This window comes from Oncorhynchus mykiss, chromosome 23, assembly GCF_013265735.2.
Source record: "Oncorhynchus mykiss isolate Arlee chromosome 23, USDA_OmykA_1.1, whole genome shotgun sequence".
In the NCBI taxonomy this organism is placed as follows: domain Eukaryota; kingdom Metazoa; phylum Chordata; class Actinopteri; order Salmoniformes; family Salmonidae; genus Oncorhynchus; species Oncorhynchus mykiss.
The window spans coordinates 2,908,851-2,924,112 of NC_048587.1; the positions used below are offsets into that span (position 1 = coordinate 2,908,851).

The window sequence follows — 15,262 nt, forward strand, 5'->3', positions numbered from 1 at the left end:
GTCCCTCGTTAGGCCCCGCCCCCCCTATATATTAGGTATGTATATAGTAACTACAGGTCTATATGTATTCCCTCGTTAGGTCCCGCCCCCCCTATATATTAGGTATGTATATAGTAACTACAGGTCTATATGTAGTCCCTCGTTAGGCCCCGCCCCCCTATATATTAGGTATGTATATAGTAACTACAGGTCTATATGTAGTCACTCCTTAGGTCCCGCCCCCCCTATATATTAGGTATGTATATAGTAACTACAGGTCTGTATGTAGTCTCTCGTTAGGCCCTGCCCCCCCCCCCCCTATATATTAGGTATGTATATAGGAACCTCAGGTCTATATGTAGTCACTCCTTAGGCCCCGCCCCCCTATATATTAGGTATGTATATAGGAACTACAGGTCTATATGTAGTCCCTCCTTAGGCCCCGCCCCCCTATATATTAGATATGTATATAGGAACTACAGGTCTATATGTAGTCCCTCCTTAGGCCCCGCCCCCCTATATATTAGGTATGTATATAGGAACTACAGGTCTATATGTAGTCCCTCCTTAGGCCCCGCCCCCCCTATATATTAGATATGTATATAGGAACTACAGGTCTATATGTAGTCCCTCCTTAGGCCCCGCCCCCCTATATATTAGGTATGTATATAGGAACTACAGGTCTATATGTAGTTCCTTATTTTTCACTGCTCATCCTCTGTACTTACATATCCATGTGATTAACATCACAGATTACTTGTTGACTAAACTCATTATCAAGTCATATCCAGGCCTGTATTCCAACAGGCCATTTGCAGATGAGCCATGTAAAGAACTGCTAGCTACCTGCTACCTGCTAGGCTGAATGCTAACAGCTTGCCTGTCTGTTATAAGAGTATAAGTCAGTGATTATCTGCAGGTGGCAGTATTATATGAACAGCACTCCTTCCTTCCTCCATCCTCCTTCCTCCTGTACATGCTGAGTGTCTTCATGTTGTTGTGTCCCTCCATCTCAGCTCCACTGTGTTGTGGTTATCTCATCCAGGTTCCAGCAGCATCCAGCTGGAGCTTCAGACCCCCACAGGTTTGATCTGTCAGCCCCCCACCCCGCTAAGCAGCGACCACTTCTTTGACGAGGACGCTGGCCTAGACTCCCCCTCTAGAACGCCCACTAGACCATGTGACTTGTCACTCACCCAGACCACCAGCACCCCAGGCCCCGCCTCCCATGCTCAATCCCCCACAATGGTGGTAGAGGAAGACACCTCTGGACCTCTAGACTCCCGGGGAGCCGGGAAGGGCGCCGGGGAGGGTGCCGGGGAAGGCGGGGGCCCTAAAGTGACCTCCACTGAAGATGACACAGGGGTTAGCAGAGAGTCAGTGGCCTCATACAAGCCCCATAACAGGGAGGCAGGGCTGAGAGAGGAGGCTGAGCAGGATGTTGACATGGGGATGCTGATACATCAGATTGATCTTCCTCAGGGGGTGGTCAGGGAGGATGAGTGGCTGGCAGGAGCCAGAGGAGACCCATCAGAGACCCTAGGCTTTAGGCCTGCCCTGGGGGGAGAGGGGGTAGAGGGTGGTGTGTCTGGTCCTCCCGGGGAAGAGAAGGAGGAGGGGGAGTTGAGTGAGGAGAAGTTAAAGTCTCTGTTGGAGGAGATGGGGCTGGAGGAAGGCTCGGAGGACGAGGAGATGACGGAGGAAAGGATAAACGCCATCTTGTCTCAGGTTCAGCAGGCAGACAAAGATGTGATGTCATCACCTGCAGGTTGGCATAGTGAGACGTCCAGTGTGAACGTGGAGCCCCCGACACCTGGCCGCAGTCTGAGTGCTGAGGGCAACGACCTCCAGGACACCAGGTAGGATCTGATATTATTATTAAACATTAATAATGTTGTATATACAGTATAGGCTACATCCATGTTATTATACACCAGGCAGAACTTTACTCTGAAGAACATTCCCTCTTTGTCATCTCAGTCATGACAGCATTGTTTTGGTCTCTTTAAAGTCTGTTTATATGTGGTGAAGCCCAAGACATATACTACATCACCAGATGTATGTGGACCCTTCAGATGACTGGTTTCACTATTTCAGCCACACCTGCTGACAGGTGGATAACATCAGCACACAGCCATGCAATCTCCATAGACAAACATTGCAAATAAAATGGCTTGTACTGGCTCAGTGACTTTCAACGTAACACCGTCATAGGATGCCACCTTTCCAACAAGTCAGTTCGTCAAAAATGTTTCCTTCTAGCTCTGCCCTGGTCAACTGTAAGTGCTGATATTGGGGAGTGGAAATATCTAGGAACAACAATGGCTCAGCCATGAAGTGGAAGGCCACTCAAGCTTAGAGAAGGGGACTGCCAAGTGCTGAAGGGCGTAGTGCGTAAAAATCGTCTGTCCTCAGTTGCAACACTCACTACCGAGTTCCAAACTGCCTCTTGAAGCCACATCAGCACAATAACTGTTTGTCGGGAGCTTCATGAAATGGGGTTCCATGGCCTAGAAGCCGCACACAAGCCTAAGCTTACCATGCGCGATGCCAAGCGTTGGCTGGAGTGGTGTAAAGCTCGCCGCTATTGGACTCTCGATGGTGGAAACGTGTTCTCTGGAGTGATGAATCACACTTCACCATCTGGGAGTCCGACAGATGAATCTGGTTTTGGCGGATGCCAGGAGAACGCTACCTACCCCAATGCATAATGCCAACTGTAAAGTTTGGTGGATGAGGAATAATGGTTCATGGTTCGTTCCCCTTAGTTCCAGTGAACAGAGATCTTAATGCTACAGCATTCAATGGCATTCTAGAGTCTGTGCTTCCAACTTTGTGGCAACAGTTTGGGGAACGTCCTTTCCTGTTTCAGCATGACAATGCCCCTGTGCACAAAGCGAGGTCAATACAGAAATGGTTTGTTGAGATCGGTGTGGAAGAACTTGACTGGCTGCACAGAGCCCTGACTTCAACCCCATCGAACACCTTTGGGATGAATTGAAACGCCGACTGCAAGCCAGGCCCTGCAAAAATGTTCCAACATCTAGTGGAAGGCCTTCCCAGAAGAGTGGAGGCTGTTATAGCAGCAAAGGGAGGACCAACTGGAATGAGATGTTTGACGAGCAGGTGTCCACATACGTTTTGTCATGTAGTGTATTTCCACATTGCTTGGACAATGTTTTTCTAATTCTAATTGTAATCTCCCCCTCGCCCTCCCTCCCTCTCCCACCCTCCCGTCTCCTCCTCTCTTCCCCTTCCTCTCTCCTCCTCTCTTCCCCTTCCTCTCTCCTCCCCCTGTCTCCCTCCTCCTCCCTCCCTCTCCCACCCTCCCGTCTCCTCCTCTCTTCCCCTTCCTCTCTCCTCCTCTCTTCCCCTTCCTCTCTCCTCCCCCTGTCTCCCCCCTCCTCCCTCCCTCTCCCACCCTCCCCCTCCTCCTCTCTTCCCCTTCCTCTCTCCTCCCCTGTCTCCCCGCCTCCTCCTCTGCCCTCCCTCTCTCACCCTCCCTCTCCCCCTCCTCCTCTCTTCCCTTTCCTCTCTCCTCCCCCACCCTCCCTCTCCCACCCTCCCCCCTCGCCCCCCCTCTCCCACCCTCCCCTTCTCTTCTCTTCTCTTCCCCTTCCTCCCTCCTCCTCTCTTCCCCTTCCTCTCTCCTCCCCCTGTCTCCCCTCCACCTCCCCAAGCCCTGTGAATTCCCTGGACTCCCTGACGACATCACCTGTCCGACCAGCAGAGAAATCCAATGGAGACCACGCTGACTTCCTGTCCCAGCCCGGGTCACATCCTGAGGCCCAGGGTACATCCAACGGGGTGAAGGGTCATGGCCAGGTCGAGGACGAGGGAAGGGCGTCAGCGTCACAAGGAGGGCAGGAAGAGGGAAGCAGAAGGACTCTGGAAGAGGACAGCACAGCAGGACCAAGCAGCAAGGAGCAGCAACAGGAGAAGGGAGGAGTGCAGGGGTCACAGCACAAAGTCCAGGTAACTCTACACATCATGACTCTGCTGTTAGTCCATGTAACTCTACACATCATGACTCTGCTGTTAGTCCAGGTAACTCTACACATCATGACTCTGCTGTTAGTCCAGGTAACTCTACACATCATGACTCTGCTGTTAGTCCAGGTAACTCTACACATCATGACTCTGCTGTTAGTCCAGGTAACTCTACACATCATGACTCTGCTGTTAGTCCAGGTAACTCTACACATCATGACTCTGCTGTTAGTCCAGGTAACTCTACACATCATGACTCTGCTGTTAGTCCAGGTAACTCTACACATCATGACTCTGCTGTTAGTCCAGGTAACTCTACACATCATGAGTCTGCTGTTAGTCCAGGTAACTCTACACATCATGACTCTGCTGTTAGTCCAGGTAACTCTACACATCATGACTCTGTGCTGTTATTGTGGACATGGCTGTTCTTCTGTTCTCATCTCACTCACAAGGTTTATGTGTTATGGGAAAGACCAGTGTACTCTGATATCTAGCTGGTGAAGACCACGTTCAATGGATCAAGGTGGAAAACAAATGCATCTTCTTCACTTCTAACCCTTGTGGCTGGACAGTGTATTTCTTTAAGACGAACCTCTGAGTCAGGATCTGAAATCATTCCTGTCAGACAGGATCTATGACAGGGCTGTTCTGAACCACATGACAGACAGGATCTATGACAGGGCTGTTCTGAACCACATGACAGACAGGATCTATGACAGGGCTGTTCTGAACCACATGTCAGTCAGGATCTATGACAGGGCTGTTCTGAACCACATGACAGACAGGATCTATGACAGGGCTGTTCTGAACCACATGACAGACAGGATCTATGACAGGGCTGTTCTGAACCACATGACAGACAGGATCTATGACAGGGCTGTTCTGAACCACATGTCAGACAGGATCTATGACAGGGCTGTTCTGAACCACATGACAGACAGGATCTATGACAGGGCTGTTCTGAACCACATGTCAGACAGGATCTATGACAGGGCTGTTCTGAACCACATGTCAGTCAGGATCTATGACAGGGCTGTTCTGAACCACATGTCAGAAAGGATCTATGACAGGGCTGTTCTGAACCACATGTCAGACAGGATCTATGACAGGGCTGTTCTGAACCACATGACAGACAGGATCTATGACAGGGCTGTTCTGAACCACATGTCAGTCAGGATCTATGACAGGGTTGTTCTGAACCACATGACAGACAGGATCTATGACAGGGCTGTTCTGAACCACATGTCAGTCAGGATCTATGACAGGGCTGTTCTGAACCACATGACAGACAGGATCTATGACAGGGCTGTTCTGAACCACATGACAGACAGGATCTATGACAGGGCTGTTCTGAACCACATGACAGACATGATCTATGACAGGGCTGTTCTGAACCACATGTCAGTCAGGATCTATGACAGGGCTGTTCTGAACCACATGACAGACAGGATCTATGACAGGGCTGTTCTGAACCACATGACAGACAGGATCTATGACAGGGCTGTTCTGAACCACATGACAGACAGGATCTATGACAGGGCTGTTCTGAACCACATGTCAGTCAGGATCTATGACAGGGCTGTTCTGAACCACATGTCAGACAGGATCTATGACAGGGCTGTTCTGAACCACATGTCAGACAGGATCTATGACAGGGCTGTTCTGAACCACATGTCGGTCAGGATCTATGACAGGGCTGTTCTGAACCACATGTCAGACAGGATCTATGACAGGGCTGTTCTGAACCACATGTCAGTCAGGATCTATGACAGGGTTGTTCTGAACCACATGTCAGTCAGGATCTATGACAGGGCTGTTCTGAACCACATGTCAATCAGGATCTATGACAGGGCTGTTCTGAACCACATGTCAGACAGGATCTATGACAGGAATGTTCTGAACCACATGACAGACAGGATCTATGACAGGGCTGTTCTGAACCACATGTCAGAAAGGATCTATGACGGGGCTGTTCTGAACCACATGTCAGACAGGATCTATGACAGGGCTGTTCTGAACCACATGACAGACAGGATCTATGACAGGGCTGTTCTGAACCACATGACAGACAGAATCTATGACAGGGCTGTTCTGAACCACATGACAGACAGGATCTATGACAGGGCTGTTCAGAACCACATGTCAGACAGGATCTATGACAGGGCTGTTCTGAACCACATGACAGACAGGATCTATGACAGGGCTGTTCTGAACCACATGACAGACAGGATCTATGACAGGGCTGTTCTGAACCACATGACAGACAGGATCTATGACAGGGCTGTTCTGAACCACATGTCAGACAGGATCTATGACAGGGCTGTTCTGAACCACATGACAGACATGATCTATGACAGGGCTGTTCTGAACCACATGTCAGTCAGGATCTATGACAGGGCTGTTCTGAACCACATGACAGACAGGATCTATGACAGGGCTGTTCTGAACCACATGACAGACAGGATCTATGACAGGGCTGTTCTGAACCACATGACAGACAGAATCTATGACAGGGCTGTTCTGAACCACATGACAGACAGGATCTATGACAAGGCTGTTCTGAACCACATGTCAGACAGGATCTATGACAGGGCTGTTCTGAACCACATGACAGACATGATCTATGACAGGGCTGTTCTGAACCACATGTCAGTCAGGATCTATGACAGGGCTGTTCTGAACCACATGACAGACAGGATCTATGACAGGGCTGTTCTGAACCACATGACAGACAGGATCTATGACAGGGCTGTTCTGAACCACATGACAGACAGGATCTATGACAGGGCTGTTCTGAACCACATGTCAGACAGGATCTATGACAGGGCTGTTCTGAACCACATGTCAGTCGGGATCTATGACAGGGCTGTTCTGAACCACATGTCAATCAGGATCTATGACAGGGCTGTTCTGAACCACATGTCAGACAGGATCTATGACAGGGCTGTTCTGAACCACATGACAGACAGGATCTATGACAGGGCTGTTCTGAACCACATGTCAGTTGCAAGGCAGGACATAGTTGTTACTGTGTAGTCAGAGCCCTAACCCTGCCTGGTTCATCAGGAGGGTGGTAGAGATAAGGAGACCAGCTCTGATGAGGAACGGACTGTCACCACCAAGGTGTACCGACGGAGGGTCATTCTGAAGGTACCTGGCCTGCTTGTGGCACTGAGTGGTGTGTTGCCCCAATGAGGCCTGTGCTGTTATCAATGTGCTGTCTGTCTGTGTGGCCTGGGCCTGTCTGTCTGTTTGTCTGTGTGTCCTGTCTGTCTGTGTGGCCTGGGCCTGTCTGTCTGTGTGGCCTAGGCCTGTCTGTCTGTGTGGCCTGGGCCGGATGTGGCAGTCAGGCTCTACAGGAACCTAGAGCTCTGCTGCCTTTCTGCTTGACCAGCTGTTCCCAACTAGCTGTAGCTACTGGCTGACTGGGTTGATCTGTTCTACTGTCCATGTGGTATTAGCTAGTGAATGACAGTAGCACTCACCAGCTCTGGAGACTTCGGCATGTTTTACATCCATCTACTTCCTAGCCTGTCTTCATTTTAACATCAAAGATTTGACAGGTTTCATATCACAGCAAGAATTCACACTAACATTGTTCCAGATCATTCTATCATCACATCATTCTAATATACGTAGTTAAACTCAGTCTTTCATCATGGCTTGCATACTGTTGATGTTGGCTTGTGTTTTCAGTTCCATGTACAATGTTACCATCACCACCTGTGGTTTTCTCTGGATCCCTCTACGAAGTTAATCTTTTAATCAGTTAGTCATTTAATGTTCTGTGTGTTTATTTGATGAGTGGTGGTATTAAAGGGTCATGTTGTGGCAGTGCTTTTTGCAAATGGAGCTTTGTGTTGCTATTGTCCCTAGGGCAGGTAAACTAACCTCAGGTAAACTAATGATGACAGGTAAACTAACGTCAGGCAAACTAAACTCAGGTAAACTAACCTCAGGTAAACTAATGATGACAGGTAAACTAACGTCAGGCAAACTAAACTCAGGTAAACTAACCTCAGGTAAACTAATGATGACAGGTAAACTAAACTCAGGTAAACTAAACTCAGGTAAACTAAACTCAGGTAAACTAATGATGACAGGTAAACTAACGTCAGGTAAACTAAACTCATGTAAACTAACCTCAGGCAAACTAACGTCAGGTAAACTAACCTCAAGTAAACTAATGATGACAGGTAAACTAACGTCAGGTAAACTAATGATGACAGGTAAACTAACCTCAGGTAAACTAATGATGACAGGTAAACTAACGTCAGGTAAACTAAACTCAGGTAAACTAAACTCAGGTAAACTAATGATGACAGGTAAACTAACGTCAGGTAAACTAAACTCAGGTAAACTAAACTCAGGTAAACTAATGATGACAGGTAAACTAACGTCAGGTAAACTAACCTCAGGTAAACTAATGATGACAGGTAAACTAACCTCAGGTAAACTAACCTCAGGTAAACTAACCTCAGGTAAACTAATGATGACAGGTAAACTAACCTCAGGTAAACTAACCTCAGGTAAACTAAACTCAGGTAAACTAACCTCAGGTAAACTAATGATGACAGGTAAACTAAACTCAGGTAAACTAACGTCAGGCAAACTCACCTCAGGTAAACTAATGATGACAGGTAAACTAACCTTAGGTAAACTAATGATGACAGGCAAACTAACGTCAGGTAAACTAACCTCAGGTAAACTAATGATGACAGGTAAACTAATGTCAGGCAAACTAACGTCAGGTAAACTAACCTCAGATAAACTAATGATGACAGGTAAACTAATGATGACAGGTAAATCCTACTGTACCATATCATTCTCAGGGAGAACAGGCCAGAAACATCCCTGTGGAGTCAGTGACAGAAGAGCAGTTCACAGACGAGGATGGAAACATAGTCACCCGAAAAGTAACTGCTGTACCCCACTTCACTACACACCCCACACCCCTATTACATCATCACCCTGTCCTCTTCTGATATCATCTGAACATCTCCCCCCATGCCCATCCTCCCCATCTCCAACCCCCATCCCCATTCTTCTGTCCTAACATGACTTTATACCCCTCCACTCCTAAGGTCATCAGGAAAGTAGTACGTCGTATTGCTGCTACGGCAACTACTTTTACTGCTGCTACTACTGCTACTACAGAGGAGGTGAAAGCAGCAGGAGCAGTAGGAGAAGGAGGAGCAGGAGGAAGAGGAGAAGCAGCAGGAGGAGGAGGAGGCAGGAAGGAAAATAAGGGCAGGAAGAGAAACAAGCGCTCCCGAGGAAGCCCTAAGGCAGAGCAGGAGAGCTCTAAGGGTCAGAGGGGAAAGACTGAGGTTTGCTCCATGATCATAGAGTAGACTGAAGTGTGGTGTTGACACTAACGGTAGACTAGTAGTGGACAGAGTTCCAACTAGACGGTAGACTAGTAGTGGAGAGAGTTCCAACTAGACAGTAGACTAGTAGTGGAGAGAGTTCCAACTAGACAGTAGACTAGTAGTGGAGAGAGTTCCAAATAGACAGTAGACTAGTAGTGGAGAGAGTTCCAACTAGACAGTAGACTAGTAGTGGAGAGAGTTCCAACTAGACAGTAGACTAGTAGTGGAGAGAGTTCCAACTAGACGGTAGACTAGTAGTGGAGAGAGTTCCAACTAGACAGTAGACTAGTAGTGGAGAGAGTTCCAACTAGACAGTAGACTAGTAGTGGAGAGAGTTCCAACTAGACGGTAGACTAGTAGTGGAGAGAGTTCCAACTAGACGGTAGACTAGTAGTGGAGAGAGTTCCAACTAGACAGTAGACTAGTAGTGGAGAGAGTTCCAACTAGACGGTATACTAGTAGTGGAGAGAGTTCCAACTAGACAGTAGACTAGTAGTGGAGAGAGTTCCAACTAGACGGTAGACTAGTAGTGGAGAGAGTTCCAACTAGACGGTAGACTAGTAGTGGAGAGAGTTCCAACTAGACGGTAGACTAGTAGTGGAGAGAGTTCCAACTAGACGGTAGACTAGTAGTGGAGAGAGTTCCAACTAGACGGTAGACTAGTAGTGGAGAGAGTTCCAACTAGACGGTAGACTAGTAGTGGAGAGAGTTCCAACTAGACGATAGACTAGTAGTGGAGAGAGTTCCAACTAGACGGTAGACTAGTAGTGGAGAGAGTTCCAACTAGACGGTAGACTAATAGTGGAGAGAGTTCCAACTAGACAGTAGACTAGTAGTGGAGAGAGTTCCAACTAGACGGTAGACTAGTAGTGGAGAGAGTTCCAACTAGACGGTAGACTAGTAGTGGAGAGAGTTCCAACTAGACGGTAGACTAGTAGTGGAGAGAGTTCCAACTAGACGGTAGACTAGTAGTGGAGAGAGTTCCAACTAGACGGTAGACTAGTAGTGGAGAGAGTTCCAACTAGACGGTAGACTAGTAGTGGAGAGAGTTCCAACTAGACGGTAGACTAGTAGTGGAGAGAGTTCCAACTAGACGGTAGACTAATAGTGGAGAGAGTTCCAACTAGACGGTAGACTAATAGTGGAGAGAGTTCCAACTAGACAGTAGACTAGTAGTGGAGAGAGTTCCAACTAGACGGTAGACTAGTAGTGGAGAGAGTTCCAACTAGACGGTAGACTAGTAGTGGAGAGAGTTCCAACTAGACGGTAGACTAGTAGTGGAGAGAGTTCCAACTAGACGGTAGACTAGTAGTGGAGACAATTCCAACTAGACAGTAGACACTGACGGTAGACTAGCAGTGCGGAATGCTTCAGAGTGCTGTGGTGTGTGCTTGTCAGACAGCTCAGTTCAACGTGAAGCGATCAGAGAGCTCAATCTGACCTGCTGTCAGTGTGATGTGATGTCACTGTGTTTACTGGTCAGACTATGAACCTGATGGTGCAGTGATGCCAATCAGCTGGATGTAGTAAATTAACAACTCCCTAAGTGTTTTCTTTCAGCATGTCTAGGATACTAGTGGAGAAGAGTTTCAGTCTGCCTGGTGTTTCTGTGTGTTCTGCGGGCCTGCCCCATCGTCCTGTCTAACCCCTCTCTCTGTGTGTTGCAGTCTGGAGAAGGGTCAGGGTCGAAGGTGAAAAAGAAGCAAGTGGAAAAGGATCAATGATAACAGTCGTGTGCTCAACCTGGTACGTACAAGTATGGAGCTCAGGTCTGATAGAATATGGAGGGAAATGGGGATCACTTAACACTACAGCCGGGTGGTATCCTGTCTGGATCCATTATCCTTTCGGAACCATTATCCTGTCTGGATCCATTATCCTGTCAGATCCAGGACAGGCTCAGCCTGGATCCATTATCCTGTCGGATCCAGCAACTGGCTGTCTGGATTCATTATCCTGTCAGATCCAGGAACCGGCTGTCTGGATTCATTATCCTGTCGGATCCAGCAACCCGGGTGTCTGGATCCATTATCCTGTCGGATCCAGGACAGGCTCAGTCTGGATCCATTATCCTGTCGGATCCAGGACAGGCTCAGTCTGGATCCATTATCCTGTCGGATCCAGCAACCGGCTGTCTGGATCCATTATCCTGTCGGATCCAGGACAGGCTCAGTCTGGATCCATTATCCTGTCGAATCCAGCAACAGGCTGTCTGGATCCATTATCCTGTCGGCTCCAGGACATACTCAGTTTGGATCCATTATCCTATCAGATCCAAGAACCAGCTGTCTTGATCCATTAGCTTGTCGGATCCAGCAACCGGCTGTCTGGATCCATTATCCTGTCGGATCCAGCAACTGGCTGTCTGGATCCATTATCCTGTCGGATCCAGGACAGGCTCAGTCTGGATCCATTATCCTGTTGTCACCAGGGCATGCTCAGTTTGGATCCATTATCCTGTCAGATCCAGGAACCAGCTGTCTTGATCCATTGTCCTGTCGGATCCAGCAACCGGCTGTCTGGATCCATTATCCTAACCCTAACCCTACTGACAACATGCTAACTCAGCCCTATAGAGAGGACCCTACTAACAACATGCTAACTCAGCCCTATATAGATGTGACCCTACTGACAACATGCTAACTCTGCCCTATATAGATGTGACCCTACTGACAACGTGCCAACTCAGCCCTATATAGATGTGACCCTACTGACAACATGCTAACTCAGCCCTATATAGATGTGACCCTACTGACAACATGCTAACTCAGCCCTATATAGATGTGACCCTACTGACAACATGCTAACTCTGCCCTATATAGATGTGACCCTACTGACAACGTGCCAACTCAGCCCTATATAGATGTGACCCTACTGACAACATGCTAACTCTGCACTATATAGATGTGACCCTACTGACAACATGGTAACTCAGCCCTATATAGATGTGACCCTACTGACAACATGCTAACTCAGCCCTATATAGATGTGACCCTACTGACAACATGCTAACTCAGCCCTATATAGATGTGACCCTACTGACAACATGCTAACTCTGCCCTATATAGATGTGACCCTACTGACAACATGCTAACTCAGCCCCATATAGATGCGACCCTACTGACAACATGCTAACTCAGCCCCCTAGAGATGTGACCCTACTGACAACATGCTAACTCTGCCCCCTAGAGATGTGACCCTACTGACAACATGCTAACTCTGCCCCCTAGAGATGTGACCCTACTGACAACATGCTAACTCAGCCCCCTAGAGATGTGACCCTACTGACAACATGATAACTCTGCCCCCTAGAGATGTGACCCTACTCACAACATGCTAACTCAGCCCCCTAGAGATGTGACCCTACTGACAACATGCTAACTCTGCCCCCTAGAGATGTGACCCTACTGACAACATGCTAACTCTGCCCGATAGAGATGTGACCCTACTGACAACATGCTAACTCAGCCCCCTAGAGATGTGACCCTACTGACAACATGCTAACTCTGCCCCCTAGAGATGTGACCCTACTGACAACATGCTAACTCTGCCCCCTAGAGATGTGACCCTACTGACAACATGCTAACTCAGCCCCCTAGAGATGTGACCCTACTGACAACATGATAACTCTGCCCCCTAGAGATGTGACCCTACTCACAACATGCTAACTCAGCCCCCTAGAGATGTGACCCTACTGACAACATGCTAACTCTGCCCCCTAGAGATGTGACCCTACTGACAACATGCTAACTCTGCCCCCTAGAGATGTGACCCTACTGACAACATGCTAACTCAGCCCCCTAGAGATGTGACCCTACTGACAACATGCTAACTCAGCCCCCTAGAGATGTGACCCTACTGACAACATGCTAACTCTGCCCCCTAGAGATGTGACCCTACTGACAACATGCTAACTCTGCCCCCTAGAGATGTGACCCTACTGACAACATGCTAACTCACACTTTCTGAGGGCCTTGCAGTCTTGTTAGTTTAGCTGGTTGGTGCAGTTGGTTAATCAAGAGAGACAAACTATTCACAACATACACAGTGGTGAGAGAATTAAACTCATGTTGATCTAAATCACCTATCATATGTTTTTTGTTTTGCAGGTTTGTTGATGTTTCATGACTTCCTGGAAGGGAGATGACTGGAACTTGAAGCAGGAGAACAGCCAATCAGAACGTGTGTCTGCAGCTTTCACGTTAACGCATGGTTTTACAGCAAGACCACTTTATTTGATTTCGCATGAGCATGAAAAAATTACTTTTCTGTCCACAACCTGGGCTCCAGTCATGACCTGTTGTTACCACGGTGACAGGAGAACAGGGGTGTGGTCTGCTCCATCATGGCGTCAGGACAACAGTAGCCACGCCTCCAAGCATCTCTCGGACCAATGAGGTACAACAGGACGTTTGATTGACAGATTAGAGGAACACTTGGAGTCACCTTCTACAAGCCTTATATATTCTGTCCTGTAGCCACACCACTGGGGTGGGTGTATAATGTGGTTGTGTTTTTTAATAACAACGGGTGGTTTGGTTGTATATAAATGACACTGTAAAAACTTCTGAAGTTAGTCACTGATAGTTTGTTTTCTGCACTGGTAGGACAGCTTCGCAAAGCATTGGAATGAAATGCCTATATTGATTCCACCTTTATGAAAATGCTTGGGTGTTACTGCACATGTCTAATTATCAGCAGGAAATATTTGTCAAATGGAAATGGTAGCTTGATTTGAACCCAACTCCACTGCAACTCTCAAACATCACTTCTGTGAACATATTTCCTCAGAGTACTAATATTTTGATGCATGAGATTCACCTGGTTTGACTTAGTTTTCCTCATTTGCGAACATTGTATTATGAAATAAGGTGTTACTTCTATCAGTGTCTGTCTACTCTGCTCTGGCACTGACTGTTTTAAAGAGACATGAACACACAGCCACCTGGGGGACAGCAGGACAGAGAGGGAGACTTCATTCTAATGCTTTATGAGGGCCCACAGTGTAACATGGAATATGGCTCTACTATTAAAGACGTGGAGATATGAGAGCCCCCAATATATAATGTAGACTGGCACATTGGAAAGAGTTAGAGAGGTATTACCCCAATATATAATGTAGACTGACACATTGGAAAGGGTTAACAGTTCTCATGCGTATTTGCTCCAAACCAATCATTGGTCATTGTTTTAGCAGTGTAATGTTATGTTCTAAGCCTGCTGTAGTTTAAAGGGGCATTTTTTTCTTTGGGGTTTGGTGCCATATTTCCTTCCGTTGATTCTCTTCATATGAGACCACCTAAAGCATTGATTGATGATCTGGTAACACATGACAACCAACATGGATGATCCCATTCATTATTTAAGCAGAAATAAATTGTGTTTAAACTGAAACAGTCTGAGGTTGTTTTCATCCATCTCTACAGTACGTTCCAAATACTTTGGGGGATTTTATTTAACAATTTAACAATTATTTAACAATATAATAACATACACATACATAATGTTTGAATAGTGTTCAGTTATGAGGTTGACTTACACTGAGAATACAAAACATTAGGAACACCTGCTCTTTCAATGACAGAAGGATCAGGTGAATCCAGGAGAAAGCAATGATCCCTTATTGATGTCACTTGCTAAATCCATTTCAATCAGTGTAGATGAAGGGGAGGAGACGGGTTAAAGATGAAGGGGAGGAGACGGGTTAAAGATGAAGGGGAGGAGACGGGTTAAAGATGAAGGGGAGGAGACGGGTTAAAGATGAAGGGGAGGAGACGGGTTAAAGATGAAGGGGAGGAGACGGGTTAAAGATGAAGGGGAGGAGACGGGTTAAAGATGAAGGGGAGGAGACGGGTTAAAGATGAAGGGGAGGAGACGGGTTAAAGATGAAGGGGAGGAGACGGGTTAAAGATGAAGGG

At 47.3% G+C, this 15,262-nt stretch overlaps 1 protein-coding gene and 1 long non-coding RNA gene across 13 annotated transcripts in view; both read left to right on the forward strand.

Moving 5' to 3' along the window:
• LOC110510594 (ankyrin-3) overlaps window positions 1-14,738 on the forward strand; it is a 203,377-nt gene extending 188,639 nt beyond the window's left edge. For 11 of the 12 annotated variants that reach the window (XM_036960356.1, XM_036960357.1, XM_036960359.1 and 8 more), the window contains 7 exons: window positions 1,025-1,838; window positions 3,660-3,954; window positions 7,039-7,122; window positions 8,805-8,888; window positions 9,057-9,302; window positions 11,012-11,090; window positions 13,454-14,738. In XM_036960356.1, the coding sequence (XP_036816251.1) occupies window positions 1,025-1,838; window positions 3,660-3,954; window positions 7,039-7,122; window positions 8,805-8,888; window positions 9,057-9,302; window positions 11,012-11,068 (1,580 nt within the window). In that variant the 3' untranslated portion in view covers window positions 11,069-11,090; window positions 13,454-14,738. The remainder of the gene's footprint in view (window positions 1-1,024; window positions 1,839-3,659; window positions 3,955-7,038; window positions 7,123-8,804; window positions 8,889-9,056; window positions 9,303-11,011; window positions 11,091-13,453) is intronic. The other variant, XM_036960367.1, reaches the window with a different exon arrangement.
• Window positions 7,129-8,580, forward strand: LOC118943875. Its single transcript, XR_005039181.1, has 2 exons — window positions 7,129-8,042; window positions 8,217-8,580. It is a non-coding gene; the product is annotated as an uncharacterized LOC118943875 (long non-coding RNA).
• Window positions 14,739-15,262: the final 524 nt, after the last annotated feature.